The 25,790-nt window shown below is 32.8% G+C and overlaps 2 protein-coding genes across 8 annotated transcripts in view; both read left to right on the forward strand.

Moving 5' to 3' along the window:
* The first annotated feature begins 224 nt into the window (after positions 1-224).
* On the forward strand, positions 225-5,279 carry LOC106789935 (serine/threonine-protein kinase ULK3). The gene is made up of 8 exons (XM_014754511.1): positions 225-570; positions 1,422-1,573; positions 2,108-2,307; positions 2,567-2,823; positions 3,089-3,350; positions 3,506-3,709; positions 4,557-4,741; positions 5,172-5,279. The coding sequence occupies exons 1-8, from the start codon at positions 484-486 to the stop codon at positions 5,277-5,279; spliced, it is 1,455 nt and encodes a 484-aa protein (XP_014609997.1). The 5' UTR covers positions 225-483.
* A 1,931-nt stretch (positions 5,280-7,210) lies between these two features.
* LOC106790403 overlaps positions 7,211-25,790 on the forward strand; it is a 20,973-nt gene continuing 2,393 nt past the window's right edge. For 2 of the 7 annotated variants that reach the window (XM_014755256.1, XM_014755274.1), the window contains exons 1-4: positions 7,216-8,115; positions 14,725-15,004; positions 24,048-25,441; positions 25,528-25,703. In XM_014755256.1, the coding sequence (XP_014610742.1) occupies positions 14,746-15,004; positions 24,048-25,441; positions 25,528-25,703 (1,829 nt within the window). In that variant the 5' untranslated portion in view covers positions 7,216-8,115; positions 14,725-14,745. Of the gene's footprint in view, positions 8,116-14,532; positions 14,543-14,724; positions 15,005-17,187; positions 17,210-21,412; positions 22,151-24,047; positions 25,442-25,527; positions 25,704-25,790 lie in introns of those variants that run through there. The other 5 variants (XR_001382076.1, XM_014755266.1, XM_014755292.1 and 2 more) reach the window with 5 other exon arrangements.

Genomic DNA, 25,790 nt, shown 5'->3' on the forward strand with positions numbered 1-25,790 from the left:
TTATATCAACAAGAAAATTATATATATATATAATATATATATTGTATATATCTAGATGGATTGAAAAGTTTTGAACATGAAAGCTTTTATTTCAAATAAAAGTTAGTTTGACCGAAAAAAATATTTCTAAGAGTATCATTTATATTCGAACGAAATATTTAAAATGTCGAACTTAAAATTAATCGAAAGTAAAACTTTTTTTTGTATATACTTGTGGCAAACAAATAAACTAAATAAAATAAATAACAGATATACATAAAGTATATGACCTTAAAATTATATATAACATTATAAACACGGTTAAGGAAATAGAAACATATTTAAGTTAGATAAAATGTGTTGTAACTGTAGACATTTATGCTATTGTAATATCGCAGGCATGGAGTAGAAAGGTGTATCAAATTTATTCCGTCAAGCGAATCCTGGATTATCGCGATACTCTGAGTTATAATGTTAAAGCAAAGATTATAATTATCGGGTAAAATGAATTCGCCAAGTGTGAGTGATTATTTGTTTCTCGACTTAATCGGTGTGGGAAGCAATGCGACCGTTTTTTTAGCAGTACGAAAGGTATATAAACATTTTTGTATTCTGAATTTCAGAACAAAAGTACTCTCTTTCGCACACATATAAAATTGTATATTATTCTTAGGAGCGTACATAAGTAGATATTTTAAAGGGAGATAATTCATTATCTTTAAGATATTAAAAGAGTTTATTCTTTTGCTTAGAACTTCTTTTTAATTTTTTAACAACTAGATAAGAGATAAGTAAACTTACGTAAATCTTTTTATCTGAAATCTAAATCATTCGTTTGCACGAACTCGTTGAACTTTTTCCTTTTGTTCGATTAATATTTTTCTTCATGATTTTTCTTTCTTTGCTTTGTTTTATTTTTTTTTTTATCGAATAGATGTAGTCTTTAGAATATTTTTAATCCGAGTCAAATTTTTGAAAAAAATATTTCAAATATATATTTGAGAATAAGAAACGTTATTAGAAGTAATATAAAACAATTACTTAGGTCATTTGTGTTTACCATTAACGATTTGTCGATAGTAATATTTATCAAGCAATAACAATATCGAGAAATTATTTGACATGTATCTCGTGAACGATCGCAATATCTAAAAATAAAAGTTAAATGAAACTCTCAACTAGATCGTGCAATCGAATAAATATCAATTTTTGAAAAATACACTCGATATATTATATATAAAATAATTATTCATTTAAAATACCAAATATATATATATATATATTTAGATATAAAAATTCGAAGAAAAGTTTAGATTAGATATAAGCATTAGTAATAATAATTATCAATCTTTTTGATTTTTACTCTGCATTTTCCAATTATTAATGATATTTTATGCAAAAATAAAGTGAATTAAAAAAAAACACGATAATGTTGTTCTTAGGATAATCCAGAAGAAATACTGGCGATAAAATGTATCAATGTATCAAAAATATCAAAAAGTACGATCGAAAAAATCGTCGAGGCAAGCAATGTACTGAAGTCATTAGAACATGAAAATATTGTCAAATTGAAGGAATTTTTCATACATGGATCGTGCGTTAAACTTTTTTATTTCTTTTCTTTTATCTTATAAATAGAATTAAATTAAATTAAATTAAATTAAATTAGATTAAAAAGTAGTATCTAGTGATATCAAACATCTGACAGAGGAATATAAATGTAAAAAATTAAAGTTTTCATTAATTTTCTTTTATTTATAATATATTTTATTTTATGTCTTTTTCATAGAGCGGGACGAAAGCTTCCAAACGTCTTACAAAATCAATTACTATTTTACGAAATATTTTCTGTTTATTTATTAATTTATTTGTGTTTCTTTTTATCAAACAGTAAAACCACAAATCCAGATTATCAAATTAAAAATTTAACCACAAGCTTGAACAGTCATGAAATGAAATAATTGATGTTTACAATCATTTAAGAAAATTTTATTCTCTACCCCGTAAAATAAATAATAAAGAAAATGATTGTTAATAAAATTTAATTTAATTTAATTTTTAATATAGAAAAAAATAAATGGTTTTGTACTTAACATTAAAATTTTATCTCCCATTCTTTTGATTTTAGACGAATGTATTTTGTATTGGAATATTGCGATGGCGGCTCATTTTCGGATTATCAAATGAGTTTGTTGAAGTCCCAACAAATCTTGCAACAGTTAGCTTCAGCATTGCAATATTTGCACAGCCACAATATTTTCCATATGAATTTGAAACCAAAAAATATATTGATCGCGACAAAACCTTTTGTCACACTCAAGGTCGGAGGTTCGTTTATGTACACACACGCGAGCGCGCGCACGCACGCACACATATATCAATTAACAATAAAACAAAAAAGAATTAAAAAGGGAAAAGTAAAGTACGGATGACTGGTATTTAATTAAATCTTATGTAAAATTTAAAAACGAAATTTCAAGACAATCGTATATGTCGATTATTGAATATCATTTCGTGAATCATTTGTACTTTTTCTTTTTCCTTTATTTTTTCTTGTTTTCTTTTTCTTTTTTTATTATTATTACAGATTATGGTTTTGCCCAATATCTATCTAACAATGAATACAAATTAAACCTACATGGATCACCACTTTACAAGGCACCGGAAATCTTATTAGACAAACAGTTTGATAATCGCGTCGATCTGTGGAGCATAGGTGTAATCATGTATGAATGGATTTTTAGAAAGTCACCTTATTTTGGTCTTATTCCTGAATTGACGGATAAAATCAAGAAATGCCATCAAATCGAGGTGATAATACCATTGTACGCAAAAATTTTTCTATCCTGACGTTTTTTTCATTCCTTTTGATATATTTTCAAAATTAACTATATATTCATCTATATCTTTAATCTACACAAAATTAAGAAAGATAGATAGACTATTTAAATAAATAATGTTTTTAATCTTGCGATCGCTTTAATTTCACGTAAAAAAAAATTTCTTGCAAAATAATATTTTCTTCCGTTTTATTTTATTTCACTTTTTTTGTTGTTTAATTTTTTTTTTTTTTCTTTTCTGTTTTTTCTCTTCAACGTCAAACACATAGATTCCACAAATACCTCGTATTTCCAATGCATGCAAGAATCTTCTAACATCCTTGCTTCAGCACAACCTTGAATATCGCTTAAAATTCGAGGACTTCTTCTCCGATGAGTTTTTGGATCTGGAACATATGCCATGCGAGAAAAATTTTATAAAAGCACAGAAACTTTTACAAAACGCTAGTGAATTGGAATTTGAAAAAAAATCGAAAGAGGCCTTCGATTTGTATTCCAATGTTTTGAAATATTTGGTTCCTATGTTAACAAGTAAGTATTAGTTTTTCTTTTTCTATGCACTTGTGTGTTAAACGCGTATGCCATTTTATTTTTAGTTATTTGTTTTTTTTTTTCTCTCTAATTCACGATAATATTTTTATCCTTAATCGTATCTATCATTCTTTCATTAGGCGATATTTTTGAAGATAAGAAAAAGGATATAAAATTATGCATACATGATTTAATCTATCGCATGGAAGAAATTAGATCGGAATTAAGAGATGATAATTCAGTAAATATATCTACAAGTCCTAAAGAACTGACAAAGCCGCCAATCCATTATAATATGATTCCGAAAAGATTGTCACCGATATTAAAAGGAACTATGAAATATCTCTATCGAAAATTACGTTCGTATTTTTTGTATATATCATATTTATTCACGTACAGCTTATTACGTAAATGGTGATACAAGCGAGAAGGGAATGATTCTACTTGAAAAAACTAACGATAAGTCGAAAATGTAGAATAACGTTTGTTCACAAAAGTTTTTGTTTTGGAAAAAAAATAAGCTTGAGAATTTGTCAAATACACGTGCATTTGATTAGGCTTGCAATCCTAGAAACTACAAGTCTTTTTAAATTATCATCCAAATAATTTTTGTAAGCATATATTAGCAAGCATTTAATAAGAATTTGTAATATTCGAGAATAAGATAATGAAATTCATCAAATTGAAATTGAATCAAGTGCTAGAATATAGGACAAATTTTCAAACTTATTTTTCATATCCTGTATACATATTTAAATAGTAAAAATATAAGTAGCAAGTCAGGAGAGAAAAGCAAACGAATAATTGTTACATGTATTATAATATACATATGTGAAAATAGAAAAAATATGAAAAAAGGGTAACAAGAAGGATCAATGACGCGATATGGTTTCATGTGGTCCCGAATAAATTTGAAGTTGGGGATTCCATGTATAGTGTTAAATATTTCTTGGAGTTTATATTTCATATATTGGTCATATGAATATTGCATTTGAATCTATTGCATTCTAGAGTCCCCAGATATGAGACTGAAATTTCATTCCCGATTTTTTTATTACAAAAATGAATTTAGAAAATATTAAGTTTGGGACTTTGGGAATTCCATCAACAGTCGGCTCCAATTATCTCTTTTTGTTCTTAAGATAACGCGCCTAATCGATTTTTTTCTCCCCTTTTTGCATTTGATAAATATTTTTGTTATATTAGGAAAACTCAGCGAGCCTTTACCGGAAATGTGTGAAGCGCTCGAACTAGGAGAATCTGGCGTGTATTATCTTTCTGAGGGAAATTACGCACGAGCTAAAGAATTATTGCAAAGGGCTTTAAATGAATTAAAACCGATACTGAGGAACGAACCATCTAGTATCAGAAGAAATCTACTAACACATCAGGTATATAAATATATTCTCTTTTTTATTAACAAATTAAATATTAAATTCTTAGGCGGATCAAGTTAGTTCTTAAAACATCCGTTAGGATTCGTTCCTGCGAACCCCAATTCTAGAATTTTCGTTCAGACATTGTTGCTCCCCAAGATTTGCAAGAAAAAATTGTAATAAATATATTTTTTAATTAATATAATACAAAGGGACATTTTTACCGTATTTAATTAAAACACACAATTTCGAAAAAAAATAATTAATTTTTTAAATTATCTAAAAACTTTTGGCCCACACTGCAGTAATATTTATAGCATAATATAATGTTTAAGTTAGTAAATTAGTGTTATATATCATTTAAAAATTTTTAATTATATAAAATACCAAAAAGAACAATCTAATTAAGTATAAAGAATTTATTAATTATTATACGTATTAACAGGTGGACTTTTGGAATAGATTACTAATAGCAGCAGACAGTCATTTTACAACAACAGATATATATACAACACTTGCTGTCAAATCTAGAGAATTTTGCGTAATACAATAAGATCGAAAATAGTAAAAAGTAATGTGAATAATATGACATAATTATTATTCTTATTATTATGATTAAGGTTTTGTGTGCGACTATTATTTGGTTATTTTAATGTTTTCTAACTATTTGACTTGAGACTGACTAACTTATTGAAACAAATTATAAATGTACATATATATATATATATACATACCTACATATAATATATCTATATATGCATGCATAAATGTACATATAAATATATGGTAATAAATATATAGATATATATATAATATGTGCATGTCATATATATATACATATTTATATATGTATATATATAGAAAGTAATATATAATTACGTTTTACATCTTTGAAAAAGTCAGGAAAAATTATGATTTATTCTTATAATTATACATAGGTTAATTTTTAACACATTTTTTACTTACCCTGCATATATATGTTAATATATATATTTTTATTATATTCTTTTTTCTTTTCTTTTTACTTAAACTCGTTTCGCCGTACTAGTAAATTGTATGGGATCAAGGTTAACCTATCATTAGACAATTATTTTATCTTTTTTATTCACGTAAATAAGTTTCTCGATAAAACAAAAGGATAAAACCTTGTTCCTCGAAAAAAAAAAAGAAATTAAATTATTCCAAAATAAAATATCATTAATCGAAGAAAAAGAAAAGAAATGAAAATGTAAACGTTTAGAGTTAAAGGAGAATTTTATCTACGTGTGTGTATTTCTATTTTGTAACGACCATTATTTACGAGTTCTAATAAAAAGAAGTTTTTTGTAATCAAATATATCATCTTATTCCTTTTCAAAATACTGAAAACAACAAAATTTTTTAAATTATTTATCTAATATATATTTAATTAGTACAAATTAATTATTGGGCTATTGAACTAACACATTCAAATAAAGAAACATGGAACACATTCCTCAGCGATCTCCTCGAAGAGAACATGAAAAAAGGGAAAGGTATATCCTTATATATATATAAGCATATTTATATGCAAGGCACTGATATTCACGAAAGACTGTAACAATACGTGTGCGACCATGATAATTTTTTTTTTATATTTATAAAAAAATATGCACACAAATACATATTTAAATATATATATATAGTATATAAAATAGAAATTATGAATGCGCTGGTACTTATTTGTAATATTAAAATATATACTTTTTCGCATAAAAATTTCTATACAGAACATGTTAAAATTACATTCCTAAATTATTTACAAATAGATTATAATAAAATTTCCTTTCAAAAATTACTTCATTCACAAAATAAATACTCAAAAGGAAAAAATGAACCAACAAAAATGAAATTTCGTTGAAGAAAAAAGATGGCGCTGATGTGAGAACCCATCATCCCTTGCGACTTCCGGTTAGACCACGTGATATCTAACGGTCGCTGCTACCCGAAGCATCATGGAAATTTCCATTCTCGTACAATATAACCCAACTCAACCGCTTTTCTCCTCCCCCCTATCTTTTCTTATCCCCACTCCACGCTTTACTCCCTCCGACCCCCGCCTACATTTTATGTACATAAGCCCCCACTCTGGGAAAACATTACGCCATGTTTGATTACCTCCACCTAACATTTGTTCACCAATAGAATCGCATGTAGTTATATACAGACACCCCCCACTACTCGCGACAGTACTCATAAATCCCCACTACTCGATGATTTCGCGCAATTTATTTAGAATGATTTGGCAACGTCGCAACTGTTAAGTACATAAGGGAGGAGTAGGGGGGCAAAACATCGGTGAGGAGGGGTGCGGGATGGTTTATTAGGGGGGGTTAGAGGGGGATCGAAACCGTCCGGGGGGTGAGCGGTGGATAGGGGGTAGCAGCGCCAATTGGTGGGGGGTACCGTGGAAGCACAGGGGAATAGGGTGAGGAAAGAGAAGGCGGGAGGGAAGATACGAGAAAGAACTGGCAACGTGTGCCACATTCAAATCTGAACGGAACCCGGGTCAGCTTCTACAGAGTGCCGTAAGAAGAAAAACGAAAAAACGTGGTGTAACGCGCGAACAGAAATTTATCCCGCGCTTCGTGATAGCTTTGAAAGTATCTCGTCCGTAATAAGAATAAGAAAATATTCATTCTATCATTAATTTTGGATGTATGACTTTTGTTTTCACATTCGTACGACCGTTCATACTCGTGTGTTGTAGAGTGCAGTAACTCAAAAAAAAAAAAAAATGGTGGCGCGTCTATTCGTTCTTCCATTCGTCATCTTCCGTTTCGTCGTTTAGTCGTTTGTTTGTATATTTCTACGTACGCAACACGCGAGTGTTATATGTATGTAATTTATGAGAGCGAAAGTGAGAATACAGGATTGTTGTATTAGTGAATGCAACAACGAGAGCACCACGATAGACGTACAACGTGGTGAATAAATACATTCACGATCTCTCCAAGAGATTCTATCGAATTGTTCTTACCTCCTAAAGCTTCTATATCTTTCCCCCTTCTCTATCTCTTCTTTTACTGTCTTTCTCCCTTCTCTCTTGCCCCCTCTTTATCTTTCACAACTCCCCTCTGCCCATTCTTTCTTTTTTTTTTATTTGAAATTAATTTTGTTAGAATCTCGTTCCTTTTTCCTTTATTTCTTTTGTGCGCGCGCGTACAAATTTCGCGGCTCAACGTATACCGGCAGTTAATGTAAATGTCACGAATAATAAGCAAAACTTGTGCCTTAGCCGTGGCAAAAAGGTGTCGCTCAAAGGGACAAAATTATGTGTATGGACGTTCAGAGTAACGAGAAGAAGGAGAAGATGACCGACAGGATCGTCGATGAGGAGGTGCAGATAGTAGAAGCCCGCGTTACCAGAGGTAAGTTTACTTGTTTTTTGAGGTTATGTACAGTGCCGGCGCGGCTGGCACTACCGGCGACAGCAGTCACAGGTTGCAACAAACTAAATACAAACCGGCTTACTCGTGCCCGACCTTCTATTGACAAAATCTACCTATTGACTACATTCATTTCATTTACGATTATCCTATTCAAGGCTAAATTATATCAGTAACCTTTACATTGTTACGGCCTTTCTTTTATTATTCTCTTTTTATTTTCTTTAATCCCAAAATTACTATACATATTATACTATTTACGATACTGTCATTGTATCATAATTGTACCGGTAATTATGATAGTGGCCTGAATCAAAAAATTAAACATGATTATTTATTTTACAATATATAAACAAATCATACAATTTATTTATCCAATTTTTTTTTTTACTTATAATTAGTTCACATTCTTTTTATCATAATTATTGACACATCTGTCTTCCTCGTTGTTTAACCTTAAGTCTTCTATTTAAGCGATTTTCTATTCTTTCAAAGTATCAACATAATTTTGTTTACCTGTTTTCCTCTATTTCGCCTAAATCCTATTAATTTAAGGAAAATACTTTCTATGACATTCGTATTGAAAAGAGTCCTATCTTCTAGTGTTTCTCTGTTTGTCATGTATATGTGTATACACATTTACGTTTATACTTGGGTATCATCTTACATGAATTTGTTATAGTTTCGACCTGTAAATTGAATTTTAATGTTTTACACGTATCATTGATCGTTTGGTTTATAATTTAATATTGAGCGTTGCATTCAATGACAGTATTTATAAAACTTGTCAATGATCTAAGTGGTGTTATAGGAGCTGTGTAAATATACATAACTCTATCGATCCATCTTCATCATTCCTTAGGATCACGATCCTAACCTATCGCATAATTAACTGGTACACGCGAGACACCTTGCGCGCGCTATACACGGACCCACGTGGTCGAATAAAAACACAAGCGAGAATCGATCTTTCGAACGTAGCGTTTGAAACAGTTATATAGATATATATATATCATATATACATGCAACACTTTGATTAAACTTTCTTCCAACTTTGTCGATGTATATGGCGAATTTTCAACGAGATTGATGAATGCCTTAATATCGCTTAGATATATCTTTTACTTCCTACGAAGTTTTCAAGGAATGACGTCATGATTTATTTAAAGCACACTGTAAGACGATCTCTAAAAAGAATAAGAGAGAGAGAGAGAAAGAGTGAGAAGCCTTAGTCGCATTTTTAAAAAAGGAAATGTATACCCCTCTCTCCATTTACAATTTTCTTTCAATTACAGAAATTCAAAGTATTTCAATACATTTGTTACGAACAAAGAAATGTGACGAAGCGATTCATTATTGTTTCTTTAATCTAATGTAACCTAATTTGACCTAGTCTTACTTAAGTTCCTCCTAACTTCTTTATAGATTTGTTCGTTTTTTTACAAAATTCGTTAATTTGAATTCATGTAAAAATGAAATGTGAATGATCGAGTAAGGTAAATACATACTAAAGTGTTACATAGTAGTATAAACGGTATATCGTTTAATCTATGGTATCTCGTTGTCGTCATTGCACGTGTACGCAAGTAGACATCCCATTAGGAAGGTGAAACAACATCGAGGACGAATCGATCGCCAACATTGCTCTGTTGGCGTTTTCTAATATGGCGGATATCTTAAAGATTATTCAAGTTGAAGATGATTTTATTGGTATTTCATTTATTGGTTTACTTTATATATTGATAATAGAAATTCTAATATTCAATTCAAAAATATAGAATTTTTTTATATATATTGAGTTAACTAAATATTAATATTAATAATAATAATAATAATAACAATATATATATATATATATAGTGATAAATGAGAAATTCGAGTCTCTTATCTTTCCGATATCGATTTTACGTTATATGAAGATAATAATGATCTCCCATAACCATGGATGCTTTAAATCAATTTAATGTTCCTATATGCGAGTTATGGGTAGAGGAATATTCTTCTTACGTATGAATGCGGAACGGAGGAAATAATAATTTGATAATATGATTTACGATGCATCATAATATAATAATAATAATACAATATAATTAAATAAAATATAATATAATATAATATAATATAATATAATATAATATAATATAATCCGTTGGGTATATAGAAAGAGCCCGAAATCGAATGCTGCCGAGTTTATTATTCATGAGGGTCTTATAAATGGTGTTCCCGTCTCTCGTCGTGATGCATATATACGCTCCTAGTATATATGTACATATACATGCATAGATAAATGCACACATATATATATATATATATTATATGTGTATATTCTCATATATATTCTCATTTATTGCATTATACTATGCTTCTTATACAGAGTGCTCCGAAATTTTCTAGAAACATAAATATCCATTTTCATTTTCTGAATCATTTACATCATGGAACTATAATCCTAGTTTGTTACGCTAGAAAATCTCTAGAAAGAAAGGAAGAAAAAGTCTCCAGGAAAAATAATCAATTGGAAAATCATTTAGGAATTTTTTGTTTTTATAAGGAATTTGGATGTAATCCTGTAGTATACTATATATGTATCATACTTTTTCATTAAATATGCCGAGCGTATTATCTACGAGTGGTATTTCTCTTTTTCTCTTTTTTTCTCTCATAACGCAGAAAAATTAAAAGCGGAAAAATGCACTGGTGGATGGTCGAGAAATGCTTTCCATTTCACATATCCATAGATATGTACATATAATATTGATAATGTGATTTACGATGCGTCATAATATAATAATAATAACTCCACATAATAATAATATCATCCGCCGAGTATATTTTATATATATATATATTATACGTACATATGTTATATGTTTGTGTATCGCAACAATGTTTTTTTTTTGTTCATTTTTTTTTCTTTTTATTCTTTTTTTATTTCAAGATGCGCTCAAGTTAAAGGAAACTAAATAGACGTATACGCGCAGCTATATGCCCATGTTTCTCCGTGTACAGTTGATCCACAAATGCGCGCATCGTGTAACGTGGATTGTTATAGTCCATGGTGGCGAGGTGGAGGGGGTAGTGCGATGGAAGAGAGGGTAGTAAGCTTGTGTAGTAACAGCAGCGGTATAGTAGTAGTGAGTGGTGTGGTAGCGCTTACCAGCTCGAACGACCATTCCTTGTCACTAGTGCGCAAGTATATATGGGTTGTATATACCTATGTATATGCCGAGCCAAATATATACGCGGTGGTATGTATATATGCCCTCTGAGAACCGCCAGGGAAATATGTACTGGCGCAGTACATAATGTATTCGCTTTATGTACTATATAAGAATCCGAGTAGTGATGTAACAAAGAGGCAGTTTCGCGGAATTATCCGAACTGTTCCGAAGCCGTTCCGATTCCGTGCAACTCGCATGCGTGCTCTCTGTGCGATACATGTATATATATTTATATGCATATATGTATATAATATGATATATAAATATATATATATATATACACGTGAATGTATATAGGTTGTACGCATCGTATGTAGCGTGTAATACTTCACGATTCTCGTCAGCTGTGACGACTGAACGCCGCCATATGCAATTTTGCTAAGCGCGTAAAAAATGTTTCTCCTGAAAGCTCACCTGCTTCCCGTCTGTAAAATTTATAAAGGAATTCTTTTCTCCAACTCTTGCACTTTCCTTATCATTCTATTTATTTTCTTGATTTTTTTTATCTATTATTTTGAATTATTTGTTCTATTATTCCCTTTTTTCGTTTTTTTTTCGTAAGAAAAACGAAACGCAGTAGTAACGACCGTATCTGCTCAGACCACCGGGTAGTAGGAATACATAGATAATATTGTAGTTTCTAGTAAGAATAAAGAGACACGCCTTGTTAACGTTCTATTGCGAAATTTATATAAGCGGCCAGTCACATTGCCAGGACGATTGCATAGTTACGTAATATTTGCTTCCGTCATAGCATATATTTTTGCAAAAGGAAATAAATATCGTTTAGTCGTTATGATAGTGTAGTGAGAGAAAAAGAGAAAGAGTGACTGAGGGTGAGGAGGAGGGATAGGAAGTAGGAGTGGTGGTGGTGGCGGCGGAGGAGTTTGGGAGGAACAGAGATAGTGAAGGAAAGAGAGAAAAAGACAAATAGAGGGAGGAGAGCGAAAGCGCGAGAGAGCGCAGAGAATGGCGGTGATAGGTGTAGTAGAAAGAGAGAGAGAAAGAGAGAATGGATAGATTGGAAGAAGGCACATCCGGTTGAGCGCCATATTGTTCTTTCAGTAATTCCTCGCTGCCCTCCTCCCCCGCATACACCCACCAACCCCTGAACCAAGTATGCGCTTCGCTCGGCATAGTAACAGCGGCAATGGCGACCGACTATAAATAGATCGCTAACGACCTTCCAGTGTTGCCAAAACGACTGGCCCAGAGGAAAGATGTAGAAGAAGGCAGGCTACCAAGGCCGCTCCCGCCATTTTGCGATGGCAACGCCGCAACCGTTGGAATTGTTGACGATTTTCGACCTCGATGATCCGTCTTTGATGAAGGACATCATTTCTAAAATAATCAACAACCATTTATTAGTTGCGAAAGAAATAAGCTTGTAATTTCAACCTTTTGTTTTTTTTTTTCTAAGTAGAGAAAAGTAGATTGAAAAAAAGTATATAAAACTTGAAAAAGAGGAATAATACAATTGGAAGCGCTAAAAAAAAAAAGTAGAAAAAAATTCGATTTTAATAGAGAAAGAGAAAGGGGTAGAGGAAGAGTGGGAGAAATTGTATGTATCAATAAAGTAGAGATTGCGAAAGAAAACTATCCTTAAAATGGCGACTTCTTTTTTTTTTTTTTTTTTTTAAACGTATATACGTTTCTCAAGTATCGATCAAGCGACGTTGCCTTGTACACCTAGGTACTGGTTGGTTGGTTTCTCTATATATGTGTAGTAGGTATATATGGTTGCAACGTCGAAAAAAAAGAGGGGAGTGGGCGTGCCTGGATGATGTAGAAGCGGCAACGCTGCACGGCTGTAAATCATGATTAAAATAATAAGTATAATACATATGTAGTACATAGAGAGAGGAGGTCGTGTCAGGTATATGTATTTAAGAGATGCGCAAAGGCACGGATTGGAGAGTACGTCTGGCTGGGTTCTGCGCAGCTTCGGTTCCCCCACTCCTGTTTTCCAAACCCCCACTATTGCTGAGAAATCCCACGGGTGAGTTCCATAAGTCGTGTAGTGGGGGTTCGTGGATGAATCGGTGAGGGGGTGAGGGTACCTGAAACCGCGGCTTATATACCCCCGCGTATATTTACCAATCTTGGCACTTTGCCTGAAAGAGCATATCGACCGTGCGACGTTGTCACGTTGTCCGGTGCGATCTTATGCTCTAACCCTGGCAACTCTTTGAGCGGTATGTACCTAGCCTCCTGCACCCGATCCATGCAACACGATGCGAAACTCGATCGGTCGTACGATTTAATTATTTACGTCTTCCCCTCTACTCCTTCATCCCTCCCTTCCCTTTGCCCCTCCCTTCCATTCTCCCACCCCTTCCCCTCTTCCAATTCTCCCCTCCTTACCCCTTATCCGTCACCCCTCTACCCTCTTCTACCTCCAACCCTCTTCTTCATCTTCCTTCTTTTCCTCCTCCTATTCCTTTTCCTCTTCCTCTTCCTTCTATTCCTCCTCCTCTTTCTTCTATTCCTCCTTCTCTTCCTCCTCTCATCCCCTCTTCTTCCATAACCCACCCCAAACATTAGATTCATCAGTAACGCATACGCATAACTTTACAAATGCGCAGACGCTCAAAAGTTTATACATCACAGCAAAAGTTAAGATACCAATACTCTTAAAACTTACCATTCAAGTCTTACTTTCCTTTCTATTGTTCTTATCGGTAATTTAGATTTTCTATTGTATTACTAGTATAAATACATACTCTATTGCGTCTGAAAAAATATTCTCAATATTCTATATATTCTTATCTCTCTAAACATGCATTATCCATAATACTTTTCCAATTGATTTAAGTACATCTGTACTTTCGAAACTTTTTTAATTAGCCACATATTATTTTTATATTTTTTAAGTTATACTTCTTTTGGCGCGTTTGGGAAAAAATGATGAGAGTGAATTTTTACGATGCGCGCGCAAGCGAGACGAAAACAACACCATGAAGTTAGTCGACAAATCTTCCTGAAGTTAGTCGACAAATCTTCCTGAAGTTAGTCGACAAATCTTCCTGAAGTTAGTGTTGACTGTTATCTATATTCAAGCATTTATTCTGGTATTTCTATATATACAACACGTGTTTTATATCGATACTAATAATAACTTCCAAAATATTTATGTGTTTTGAAGTTATTTAATTATTACATGCGGTGGTGATTGATATTAAATAATTGTAAATATTAATAATAAAAGTTGTTTTTATAATTTTTAAAGTATTTATGTATCATTGTGTGAGGTATACTTAGGTATGTATTATTTGTTTTTATTATTTATAAATTATTTTCTACAATAAATCTTATTTATGAAATTATAATCTCTTGCAGCTTTCTTATTGACCAGTATTTTTTCTTTCAGTTTTTTGTTTCAGTTTTCAAGATGCCTAAAACTAATGCAGAGAAGTGTAAGGAATATCGTAAAAGAAAAATGTTAATTAAAGAAATGTCTTCAACACAAACAAAAAAAGTTTCAGTACAAACAAATGCAGAACGTTGTAAGGCATATAGGCTGCGAAGAAAAATGGTTGAAGAAGAGCACCAATTGTCTGTGAATGTAATTTCATGTACTCCATCTACTTCAAATTTACTAATGACTTCTGGACCATCGCCTCAGCCTGTGATTACCGCTACAAAAATTGGTATGAATTTAGATCCATCTTTACCATATACCAATTATCATCAATTTGATACTTTCAATTTTCAAAGTCTGTGGGATCACTCCGCTGATCTGTTTTATTCAATTATACAAAAATCTCAAATTTTATGTTGAGTAAAACTTGGTAATATGATAATGAGTCTGTTAGTATACCAAATTTTAATTGTATAATTCAATACAAATGATCACATATTCGAGCTGGAGAAGATACTATCTATCACAATGCGAATGATACAACTGACATTGTGACCGCTATTATTGGCATGAATGTGAGATAGTCTGACTTTGTTAGTTCTCTGATGTCATCAGTGGGTGAATTTTGTATAGTGGAGTGTAAAACAGAAGATGGTAAAAAATTTGTGATGAAGTGTGAAAAAATATTCCATACACAACAATTGGTGGGGCATATATGGGTAAAGGTGAGAATAAATTACCGATGATTTTAATGTTAATTTAACTCAGAAAATTCTGATTTATTTATCAACTTTTTACTTGAAGATTTTAATTTTTTAATAAATAATGACCAAGCACTTTCTACAACACGACATGGTACTACAATTGATGCTGTATTTATACGAAATTTAGATAATGTTTGTACTAGATAATTTGTATCATATTTTAGCTACCAAGCCTCTTACAACTCACATATCCATTGAATCAAAACCAGATCAACTAATGGACGTGAATTAATTAAATTTCTATATGTATAACTTCTTACGTGCGAATATAAGTACACACACACGTTTGTTTTAATTATATGAATGTTGATGTGAAATAAAATGTTTCAAATTATAACATTCAAATTTTTTTTATTTTAATTCTTAAGTTTATAAACTTTTCTGCGTATAAATGTAATAAATCTTACTTTTTTTTTTTTTTTTATTTGGACACGTTCTTCTAATTATTTTTAACTGAAATAAGTCAAACATGACTATAATTGTTTCATAAAGAGAATATAAATACATGCATATCTTTTGATCATTAGAATATGATAAAAGAGACTGTTAACGATATTTTGAATATTATTCAAGTATACGCTTTCTCATTGGATTTAAAATTTTCTTTTAATTAATTAATAATCAATTTTTTGCTTAAATAGTATTTAATATATGCTTTTAATGCTTAATGGTATTAAATAGTATTTGGTGACGTCAACATTGACAAACAATCAAATACATATTTCTATATTGATAAAATCTATTATGTTCTTTAAACTACAAAATTCTGTCGGCGGCGGATTTCGCAGCACAAAGTATTATTTTGTATATATGTCAAATTGATTTGATTAGTTTTTAAGAAGACAATCGATAAAATGGTCTTTTTTCTGATGATTTGCTTTTTAAAAAAATATATTCTCATCGTCACGTCCTACAAATCAAATATATATATATAAAAAAAAGTATTCCTCTTTTTTCTTTTTGAAATGAAACTTCTACAATTACGTTAGGTGCGATATTTCAAGGTCGAAGTGAAAGAGGGAGCGTCACGAAAAATGTGATCATTTGGAGAGGGGATTAATAAAAAGAGAAAGAGAGAGCATACGTAGAATTAGAAAGGGAGTGGGTGGGGGAGGGTTTTAATAGGAGAAGGGCTGTATTTCTCTGATTTTTAGATTTTCTTGTAATGACGTGTTATTAAAATCAAATTATTTCGATAAGTGTGGTTACTCTATATATTTTAATTTATATTAATAATTATTTCTGTAAGTATCATCACAAATTTTTTTAATTTAACCAATTAGATGTTATTGACGGGTATACCCGTCATCAAGGAATGGCAATATACTATGTTATGACGAGTAAATAGGTTGCATTTATAGTCTCCCTTCTACAAAAAGAAAAAGAGAGACCACAGATGTAGAAGCAGGTAAGTAATATTTTTTTAATTATTATTCGGTAATTAATTTTTATAATATTAATATAGCGTTAATTATTAATGTTAATAAAGGTAAAATATTGAAATTAATGTTAGAAAAATAAATAAAAGTTTATACGAGATAAATTATTATTTGTTATTATTTTATTATTATTATTATTATTATTATTATTATTATTATTATTATTATTATTATTATTATTATTATTATTTTATTTTATTTTATTTTACAGATTTCACGAGGCGAAATTTTCTGCAGGAATATGAGTGTTTACATCACGAAAAGATGAACAGAAAACAGAACTTATGTTAGGTGAGAATGTGGAGCACAAAAGGAAAGGTTTTGAATAATAAATTGTCATAGAAGGAAAGAATGTTCTGGAAAGTTGACATTCCAATCGACAGTAAAGAAGCTTCACTTCTAATGCACGCGTACCGGATAATAATAATAATAATAATAATATTATTATTATTATTATTATTATTATTATTATTTATTTATTTTATTTTAATTTAATTCTTCTAATGCATTAAATGATTGTTTCGTTAGAGACGAAAGAAACTTTCTCTTTTTCTTTTTTTATTTAATAAAAGAAAATGTGCATTTTCCAATTAGAAACACGATAAATAATGATTACAATTAAAAAATGAAAATGTTGTTATAACCGTTCGTATAACAAGTTAAAATATTTGACTGAAAGACCTATTTTTATTTTCTTTCTTTTTTCTTAATACAGCAGGTTTTATGATTTAATTGACTTTTATTAAAAAGAAAAAAATAAGTAAGTTTAAGAATAGGAGATTAGATGTATTATTCATGGGGTGAAAAGGGGTGAAGGGGGGAAGGACGTGTTTTAATAAAAGAAATTTGTAGGTCAGGTAAAATTATTTTGACCATCTAGGTGAAATCCGTTATCTATAATTGTTTTCATGACAAAGTTTTTAAATAGCTTTTTATAAAGCATTTAAAAAAGAGATTATATGAGAAAAATAGATAGAAAATGTTGAGATCAGAGAGAAGAAACGCGACGACCACGTGCTGCGTCTATCATGCTAGTTCAGGCGCGAATAAATGAGCATCGCGCATGCGTGCATTTCTCAGCCCGCACGTCGAATCGAATTTAATTACTTGCATTGAAGTACGTTTATTTGCGTGTTCTCCATATACCACATTTCATGTATTTTTATAAACGTTTTATTTAATCGTATAATTGTACTTATTTCTAACAATTGCCATTTTTGTCAAGCGAATTATGCGAAACGATCGGAATGTCTGTTGGAATATTTCCAAATCCAAATGAAAGGGGGCATCCCAGAAGTTCCTAGGGGTGCCAAAAATTCCCTAGGGTTTTTTGATCTTACGATATACAAAAAAAAAAAGCTTTCAAATGAATTAATTCATTTGAAAAATATGGGAAAGAAAAAGAATTAATTGTTGGTATATGTTTTAAAAACATTGAGCCATTTTTACGAGAAATAAAAACAGGAAAAAAAAGAAATTGGAGATGATGATTTAATTGTAGTGAATCGATTGAGTCGATTTAAATCATGTCGAGCATCCTTGCTAGCTAAGCTAAGCTAAACTGAACTAAACTAAGCTAAGCTAAGCTAAGCTAAACTGAACTTCCTGGTTCTACGACTCGTTTCCTTGGATTGTCTTCCTAACTTGATCTTATCTACCACACGAATAGGCCGTTAAACTTTAGAGCTGGAACGAAAGATATAAAAACACGATACACGCTGTGTATTCTTCGAATTGAGAAGATAATTCTATTACTGTAATATATCTATTCGAATTGTATACGTTATCAAAAGTACAAACTCCAACAAACAATTAAAGCGTATTTAAAAAAAGGAATTAAAAAAATATCATTTACGAATAAAATTGTGATGAATATATATATAGGTCAGTGGAGAGAAGTACAGAAAAAAAGAGAAAAGAATTTCGAATTAGGATGTTTCGAAGAAGTAAAGGAAAATAGCAAGGAGCATTTGCTTGCGATGTGTCGCGTTGGAGGAAATCCCGGAAGTAGAAGAAAAGGAATAAGAAAACAAGAAAGAAGAAGAAGAAGAAGAAGAAGAAAAAGAAAAAGAAAAAGAAAAAGAAGCACAACACAACATAACAACAAGAGAAATAAGAGGATAGAGAAAAAAGTCGCCTCGAAGTCTTGACAATTCGTATGTACATACACCTCATGCAGTAATAGGAGGAGGAGGAGGAGGAGGAAGAAGAGGAAGAAGAGGAAGAAAAAGAAAAAGAAAAAGAATAAAAATAAGAATAAGAATAAGAATAAGAAGGACATTGTGCTGTGAAGAAGGAAGAAATGAGTAAATGTGTGAGTGAGCGAGAGAATAAGCGAACCAGTGAAGGAGGAGGTCCCAGATGGCAAGGAGTTGGAGGAGTGAGAGGAGGAGTGTCGTGGAAGGGTAAGTGGGGGAGTACAGTCGATGGCAAAAATTCAGAGTATTAGATATGAGAGATAGGACCAATTAAAGCATACAGCAATGTCTAGTATATTGTGCAACTACAGTTGGAAGATTTGATGTCGAGGCATGACCTATCACCACCATCATCATCATCATCATCATCATCGTCGTCGTCGTCGTCATCGACATCTTCACCATTATTGTTATCATTATTATAACCAGTATTACTAAAGGAGGATTGAAGGTATAAGGGAAATCCCGTATATTCCGCAAGTAGAAAGAACTTTTTCAGGTCAGACATTCGGGGTGTCGTTCTCCTCCAAGGGGTACGATATTTTTCAAAAAAGCTTTCTTAGTGAATTAGATATATATATATATACATTCATATATACACATATTTATTTATTAAAGTTATACTTTTTTGCGTGCATTGAGGATAAAATTTGAAAATGCGCGCGCACCTCGTCACGAAAATTCTACTTGACAAAATTGGCCATTGAAGAAAATTGAGTGTATATTTCTAAGTTCACTCATAGTAGTCCCAAATAATGAATGTGGTAGAGGAAGAGCCAAACGCGAATAGACGTGTATCATTTAGCTATATTCAAACGCATAGTATTCAACATAGCACAGGTTTACATTTTGAAACAAATGAAAAATAGTTCATGTGATAAGTAAATTAAAAAATGTACACCCATATATGTAACGTACAGTAGTGATTGATTCTAAAATTTTTAATTAATTAAATAAGTAGATGTACATCGGACTGTGAAATATTTTTTGGTGATAAAAATTATGAAATAATATTTTGATAAGTGTTTTAAATTATTTCAGATTAATTTTTTATAAGTATTAATTTAAAGCCTTTTTATATTAAATCAATAGAAGTTTTGAACATTTTATCATTATGTTTGGTTTCTTTTGTTTAATTAATATTCTTTCAATATCGTATTTGCAATCATCTTTTCTTTCTACTCTTATCACTCTACTCGTATGGATTTTTAATATGCATATTAACCTTTAATCTTTTAATCAGGTCAAAGTATAATTTCTAACGCACGTACATAAGTACACGCACCCCCTTATTTTTTTAAGTGCAACTCGCGTTAACGTAAGTTAATTTTGGTGTAACGAAAAAGTGAAACGTTACCCCCCACCAATAAGCCGTAAGTAGAGTTGAGAGGGGAAACTACCCCTACTCTCTTTACTTTGTACACGTCACACGCTAACGCAGTGGTTACTGCCGGTGTATATAAGTAGTGTAGGCAAAATGCTTTTGAATTTAATGTTTTTTTTTTTTGAGAAAATAGTTTACTTTAAAGATCATGTATTAATATGACAAAAAGAAAGAACATGAAACGTATCAGAGGGAACGAAAAAGGACTAAGGACTAAGGATATAAAGGACAAAATCACCGAAGAAAAAAATCTCCTAAAAGTAAATTGTAAAAAAAAAAGAAAAGAAAAAAGGGAAATACTTTTTTCTAGGAAAAAGTCATTGGAAAAGACGTGTATTGTGTAACTTTCCAATTACATCAAATAGATCAAATAAAACGCAATCCAATTGTATGCAGAGATAATTCGAAAAATTCTGGAGTAATTTTTATAAGAAAAAATTCATCTTTTGGATGTAAAAAAGAAAAAACAAACGAACATGATTGAATTGTGCCATCAACAAGTAGGAATGTACCTACTGTGTGTGTGGCTAGGAATAATATACGCAAAGTTTAATTTTCTATTTCTCTTTCTCTCTTTTTCTCAATATTCTCTTTTCTCTACACACAATTACATATATATATATATGAATGTGTGGAGAGGAGGAGTATGTGTGTTAGAGGTATATAATGTCTATCTCTCTCTAACGCAGGAGCACGGTCGCGCCACCTGGTTTGATGATGAGTGGTGCGGGGGAGAGCATGAAAACTGTGTGCTATAGTGTGCAAGAGGGAGAGAAAGAGAAAGAAAAAGAGAGAGAGAGAGAGAGGGATGAGAATTGGATGGGAGATCAGTAGAGGGGTGGGAGAAGGGGAGTTTTCTGTGCGGTCTTGCGTCGTGTAACATGGACTACGCCGTCGTCGTCGTCGTCGCCGCCGCCACCACCGTCGCCGTCGTCGCCGCTGTCGTAGTAGTCACCGTCGTCGTTGAAGTCGTCGTCGAAGTTGTCCGTCGTTATTGTCCGTCGTTATTGTTCGTCGTTATTGTTCGTCGTTCGTCATTATCGTCATCTTTATCAGCACCGTTGCATCAACAGCAAGAGTAGCAGCCGTCGTCGTCGACGACGCAGCACGTCGTCGTCGTCGTCGACGTCGTTGTTGTTTCTCTTACGGTCAACAGACGTAAACGCCAAGCCTGCCTTTTAAGCTTCTCCGCTGATCATCTTCATCCTCATCTTCATCCTCATCCTCATCCTCAACTTAATCAATTTCTACCTGTTTTTCCTTGATCTCCTTTTTTCCTCCTTCTCCTCTTCCTATTCTTTTATTTTTCTATTCTCCTTCTCTCACCGATAAGTGGATTCTCGCCAAACGACATGTAATTCGCAAGAGAGTGGAAGTTTACAACAACAACAACGACAACGACAACGACAATAATAATAATAATAATAATAATAATAATATTAACGTCAACAACATCAATACAAGAATAAATATAACAAGAAGACACAACGGAGGGGACCACCACTTTCGATTAATCGTCGTTCGGTGAGGATATGAGGAACGACTTCGCTGCGGACGTACCCGTTGCAAGCGCCGACAGCAGCACGGACGCCATATGGCTCGAGAAAAGAAACCCTTCCACGACCAGTGCACACGACCGAGTGTCAAACTGTACGTTCGCTTGGCCCCATAGTTACTTCTTGCTCTTTTTCTCTTTCTATCTGTTTCTTACTCTTGCTTTTCTTCTTCTTCTTTCTATCCGTTTTTACTTACTCTTACTTTTTACCTCTCCCTCCCCCCCGCCCTGTTTTATTTTTCTTATCGAAGGTGGTTATGACAGGTGGGATGGGGGGGAGTTAAGGGAGAAATTCTTTTTTTTTTTTTTTTATCTTTTTTTATCATTCCTTTTATCTCGAGAACGAGATGGAGGAGAAATGAGTGGTATAATATCTCTTTACATCGTTTGAATCTAATGGGTATACAATGTTGCCTTTGCAAGATTGTAAGAACGAGTGCACTCTACTGTGTATTAAAGATAGAAAGAGGGAGAGAGATAGAGAGAAAGAGAGAAGAATGTATGTGTGTCGCCGAGTTCCTCTGTGCTTTTGGTGATAGAGAGAAATCCTATTTGAAACTTAACAGTTAACTACAGTAACAGCAGCAGCAGCAGCAGCAGCAGTTGGAAAGTCCAGACGAATTGACTACTCGATTAGAAGGTATACATACAAGAGGAATGCACACTCGATTATTCTATCGACGGATGCCAGTTTCTTTTACAAAGTTAATACTTTACGAACAATATTTATTTTATCGACTTACGAGGTGAAAGCTATAGAAGAAATATCATCGAGGAGGAAGAAGAAGAAGAAGAAGAACAGGAAGGGAGAAGTTTGATTGATGAGAAAACTGTGTGTGACGTGTGTTTCTTGTGTTAGATTCGTTTAATGATTTTCTTTTAATTCTTTCTTACCAACCCCGTTTTTTCACAACTTCGTCGCTGTATACACGTGTAACTGTGCTGTTTTGGTATTATATCGTTATTCATATAAAAATAATTTGTGCAGTATGTTCAGTGTACGTGTGGTGTGTAGTATTTTGTGGTATTGTTTTGTGTTTCAGTGATTTAATGCGCTTCTTGCATTCATTTGAAAATCTTTATCTCTATGTCTATCTCTGTCTCTCTTTCTCAGCATTGAAGATGCTGAGAGTCGAGAAAGCACACTCACGTGACACCCTGTAGCAGCGCGGCGTCGAATTTCACATTGAGTTTGATTCAAAAACGCGTGGAAATTGAAATTCGATCGATATAATATTCGCTTGAATAAATCATTATACAAATTTGTATCCTGTTAAAGAATGCATTTTCTTCGTATTACCTTTTTTAAAAAAATCATTTTCATTTATAATAGTGCTTATGATTATGTAGAAGTGTTACGTATAATATATGGGGCGTAGGTCATGTACATAACGTAATATATGAATGTATAATCTGTATACGGTGCTTCGACAAAATGATAAAAACAATTCGTACGTAACTATTGCACGTTACGATGTCGTGGTTAGTTCTGTTATTATATATGCAAATATATTATTTTAATAGCGTAGTGTGAATCTATCAATGCAGCAAGAAGGAATTCTTTATTCGCTAATTTTAAGTATTGTTTTTTTATTCTTTTTTTTTTATTTTCCTTCTTTTTCTTATAAAAAAAGTCGATGCGAACAAAATTTATTTAAGCATTTGCAAATGTCGGTAAATAAAGATGAACTATTTAAATAATCTATTTTTTTATGGACAATCCTAATAATATATAATCCATTCTTCAGCAACTAATCACTATATGAAACAAATGAAGAAAAGAGTATGATATTTATTTAGTTTAATGTATATCGTATATAAATCATATATATATATGTATTATATATATATCACATCGTATAGCACACATGAGAGAGAGGCGTTCGCCATATTTGATTATAAACGATTCGAGTATGAGAAAGAGTGCGTGTTTGGTCCTTGATAATTTTCGTCATGTTTGACAAATGACTGATAATTTCTTTTATTTCCTAGGTTTCGATAAAGTTGTCGTTAAACAAGAACGTCCAGATGAAGCGGAGATCCGAGAATTGGCTGCCAAAATGGTGGAAGCGAACAAGGCGAAAATGGTTTCGGCGGCGACGGCGGCAGGGGCAGGGGGAGGAGGGTCAGCACAGCAAAGAGGAGCAGCAGGGAGTCAGTGTTTATCTTCTACACAAGGAAATCTTCCTGGTATCCTCGGATATTTAAACAAACGTCCGGCTGACTCGACTGTGGCCAAGACGACAGGTTCAAACAATTCAACAGGGGAAGGTAAAATTCCTTTGGACGATGAAAGTCAAAGGGGTAGATTTGGATGGACCAGTTTCGACGAGTGTCACATACCTTACATATTCCGTGCCGGTGAAAAATATTGCGCGGTACGAATCCTAGAGTCTAAGCTCCTGAACAAGTACCTGAGTTATCTGCACTCGGATATCTATAGTTGTACGTGCATAAGAAGTTACTATATTACGGATGCCGAGAGTAGGCTTTTCAACGAGATTAATATGAAGCATTGCGATAGTCTATTTGGAAGGGATCAGTTTTCATGCAAGGATCTTGTAGTGAGGTTATCCGACGCTAAAGAATTCTATACGTTTTTGGACGTTTGTTATACCAAGTTAACAGCCGGCGCAAGTCCAAACGTATCTAGCAGGCATAAGGCTGAGAAGTGTGGTTTCATACGGATTAATAAGGAATCAGTGGTTCCATATACAGTGAAGGACGGTCTTCAATATGTACCCTTATTTTATTTCGAGGGGGAAACGGAGAATTTGAAATTGAAAGCAGAAAAACTTGAAGGTTGGGACCTTTCGTATTTGAAGTTTTGCTGCAAGGTACAGGGTATAAGAAACGAATTGTTCGCAAGTGAGACATGCTCCGTGATCAGTTTGAGTGATATTAAGAGTTATTTTCCTCCCGACACGGGCTTCGAAGATTATTGGCCGAACAAAGTGATGGATTCTCAGTTGTTAGTGAGTAGCAAGGGTGGCGGGGGTGGTGGTGGATGGACCAGACAACCTCCTACGCCACCAGTGTCAAAAACATCCTCTGTACAAAATAATACGAGTAAGGCGAGCCTTAATACGCGTGCGGGCCCTTTACAGACAATATTACCACGTGGAACTAGTGCTACGAGTGCTCAACAAACTCAGCGTGTTAGTCAACCAAGGCAAGCTTCTGCTGTGACCCATCCTGCGCATTCGTCACCGTCACCACTTCCTACGGGGAGATCGAGCATCGCTTCGCAACCGATGTTGAACGTCGTACAAGGCGTTGTCAATGGATGGTCGGGACTCGTTGGCGGTCAACCGGCTTTTCAAACAGCTCTGGTCTCTCAGGCTAGTTCCCTTATACGTACGCCACCTCCGTTAAGTATGCACAATGTAAGTCATCTTCAAAATTTCGATTAAACCTTCCTTTCTATGATTATCCAATCATTCAATGATCCATTGAAATGTTTTTACGGTAGGTATCTGCGCCAAGTAAAACCTATACCACTCATCAATTAAGGAGTAGAGGGGGTGGTGGCGGAGCAACAGCTCAGTACCCTGGAGTTTATCCAGTTACTACTATGCAAGCCGTAGCTCAGGCCCAACCACCCCCTCTCGTTAGAGCAACGGCGCACACTAGTCAACCTAATCTTGGGTGAGTTTAGACAGGAATTTAATGTTTCTTTTCTATGATTGTACACACCTATATATACATATATATATATATATATATATATATATA

This window comes from Polistes canadensis, unplaced genomic scaffold, assembly GCF_001313835.1.
Source record: "Polistes canadensis isolate GaletaPanama2010 unplaced genomic scaffold, ASM131383v1 scaffold_7, whole genome shotgun sequence".
NCBI classification, from domain to species: domain Eukaryota; kingdom Metazoa; phylum Arthropoda; class Insecta; order Hymenoptera; family Vespidae; genus Polistes; species Polistes canadensis.

Coding starts and splice junctions, on each gene's coding strand:
- LOC106789935 (XM_014754511.1), top strand. CDS start 484: ATGAATTCGCCAAGTGTGAGTGATTATTTGTTTCTCGACTTAATCGGT. Junction 1,574..2,107: donor GAATTTTTCATACATGGATC/GTGCGTTAAACT, acceptor TTTTGATTTTAG/ACGAATGTATTTTGTATTGG. Junction 3,710..4,556: donor ATATCTCTATCGAAAATTAC/GTTCGTATTTTT, acceptor TTGTTATATTAG/GAAAACTCAGCGAGCCTTTA.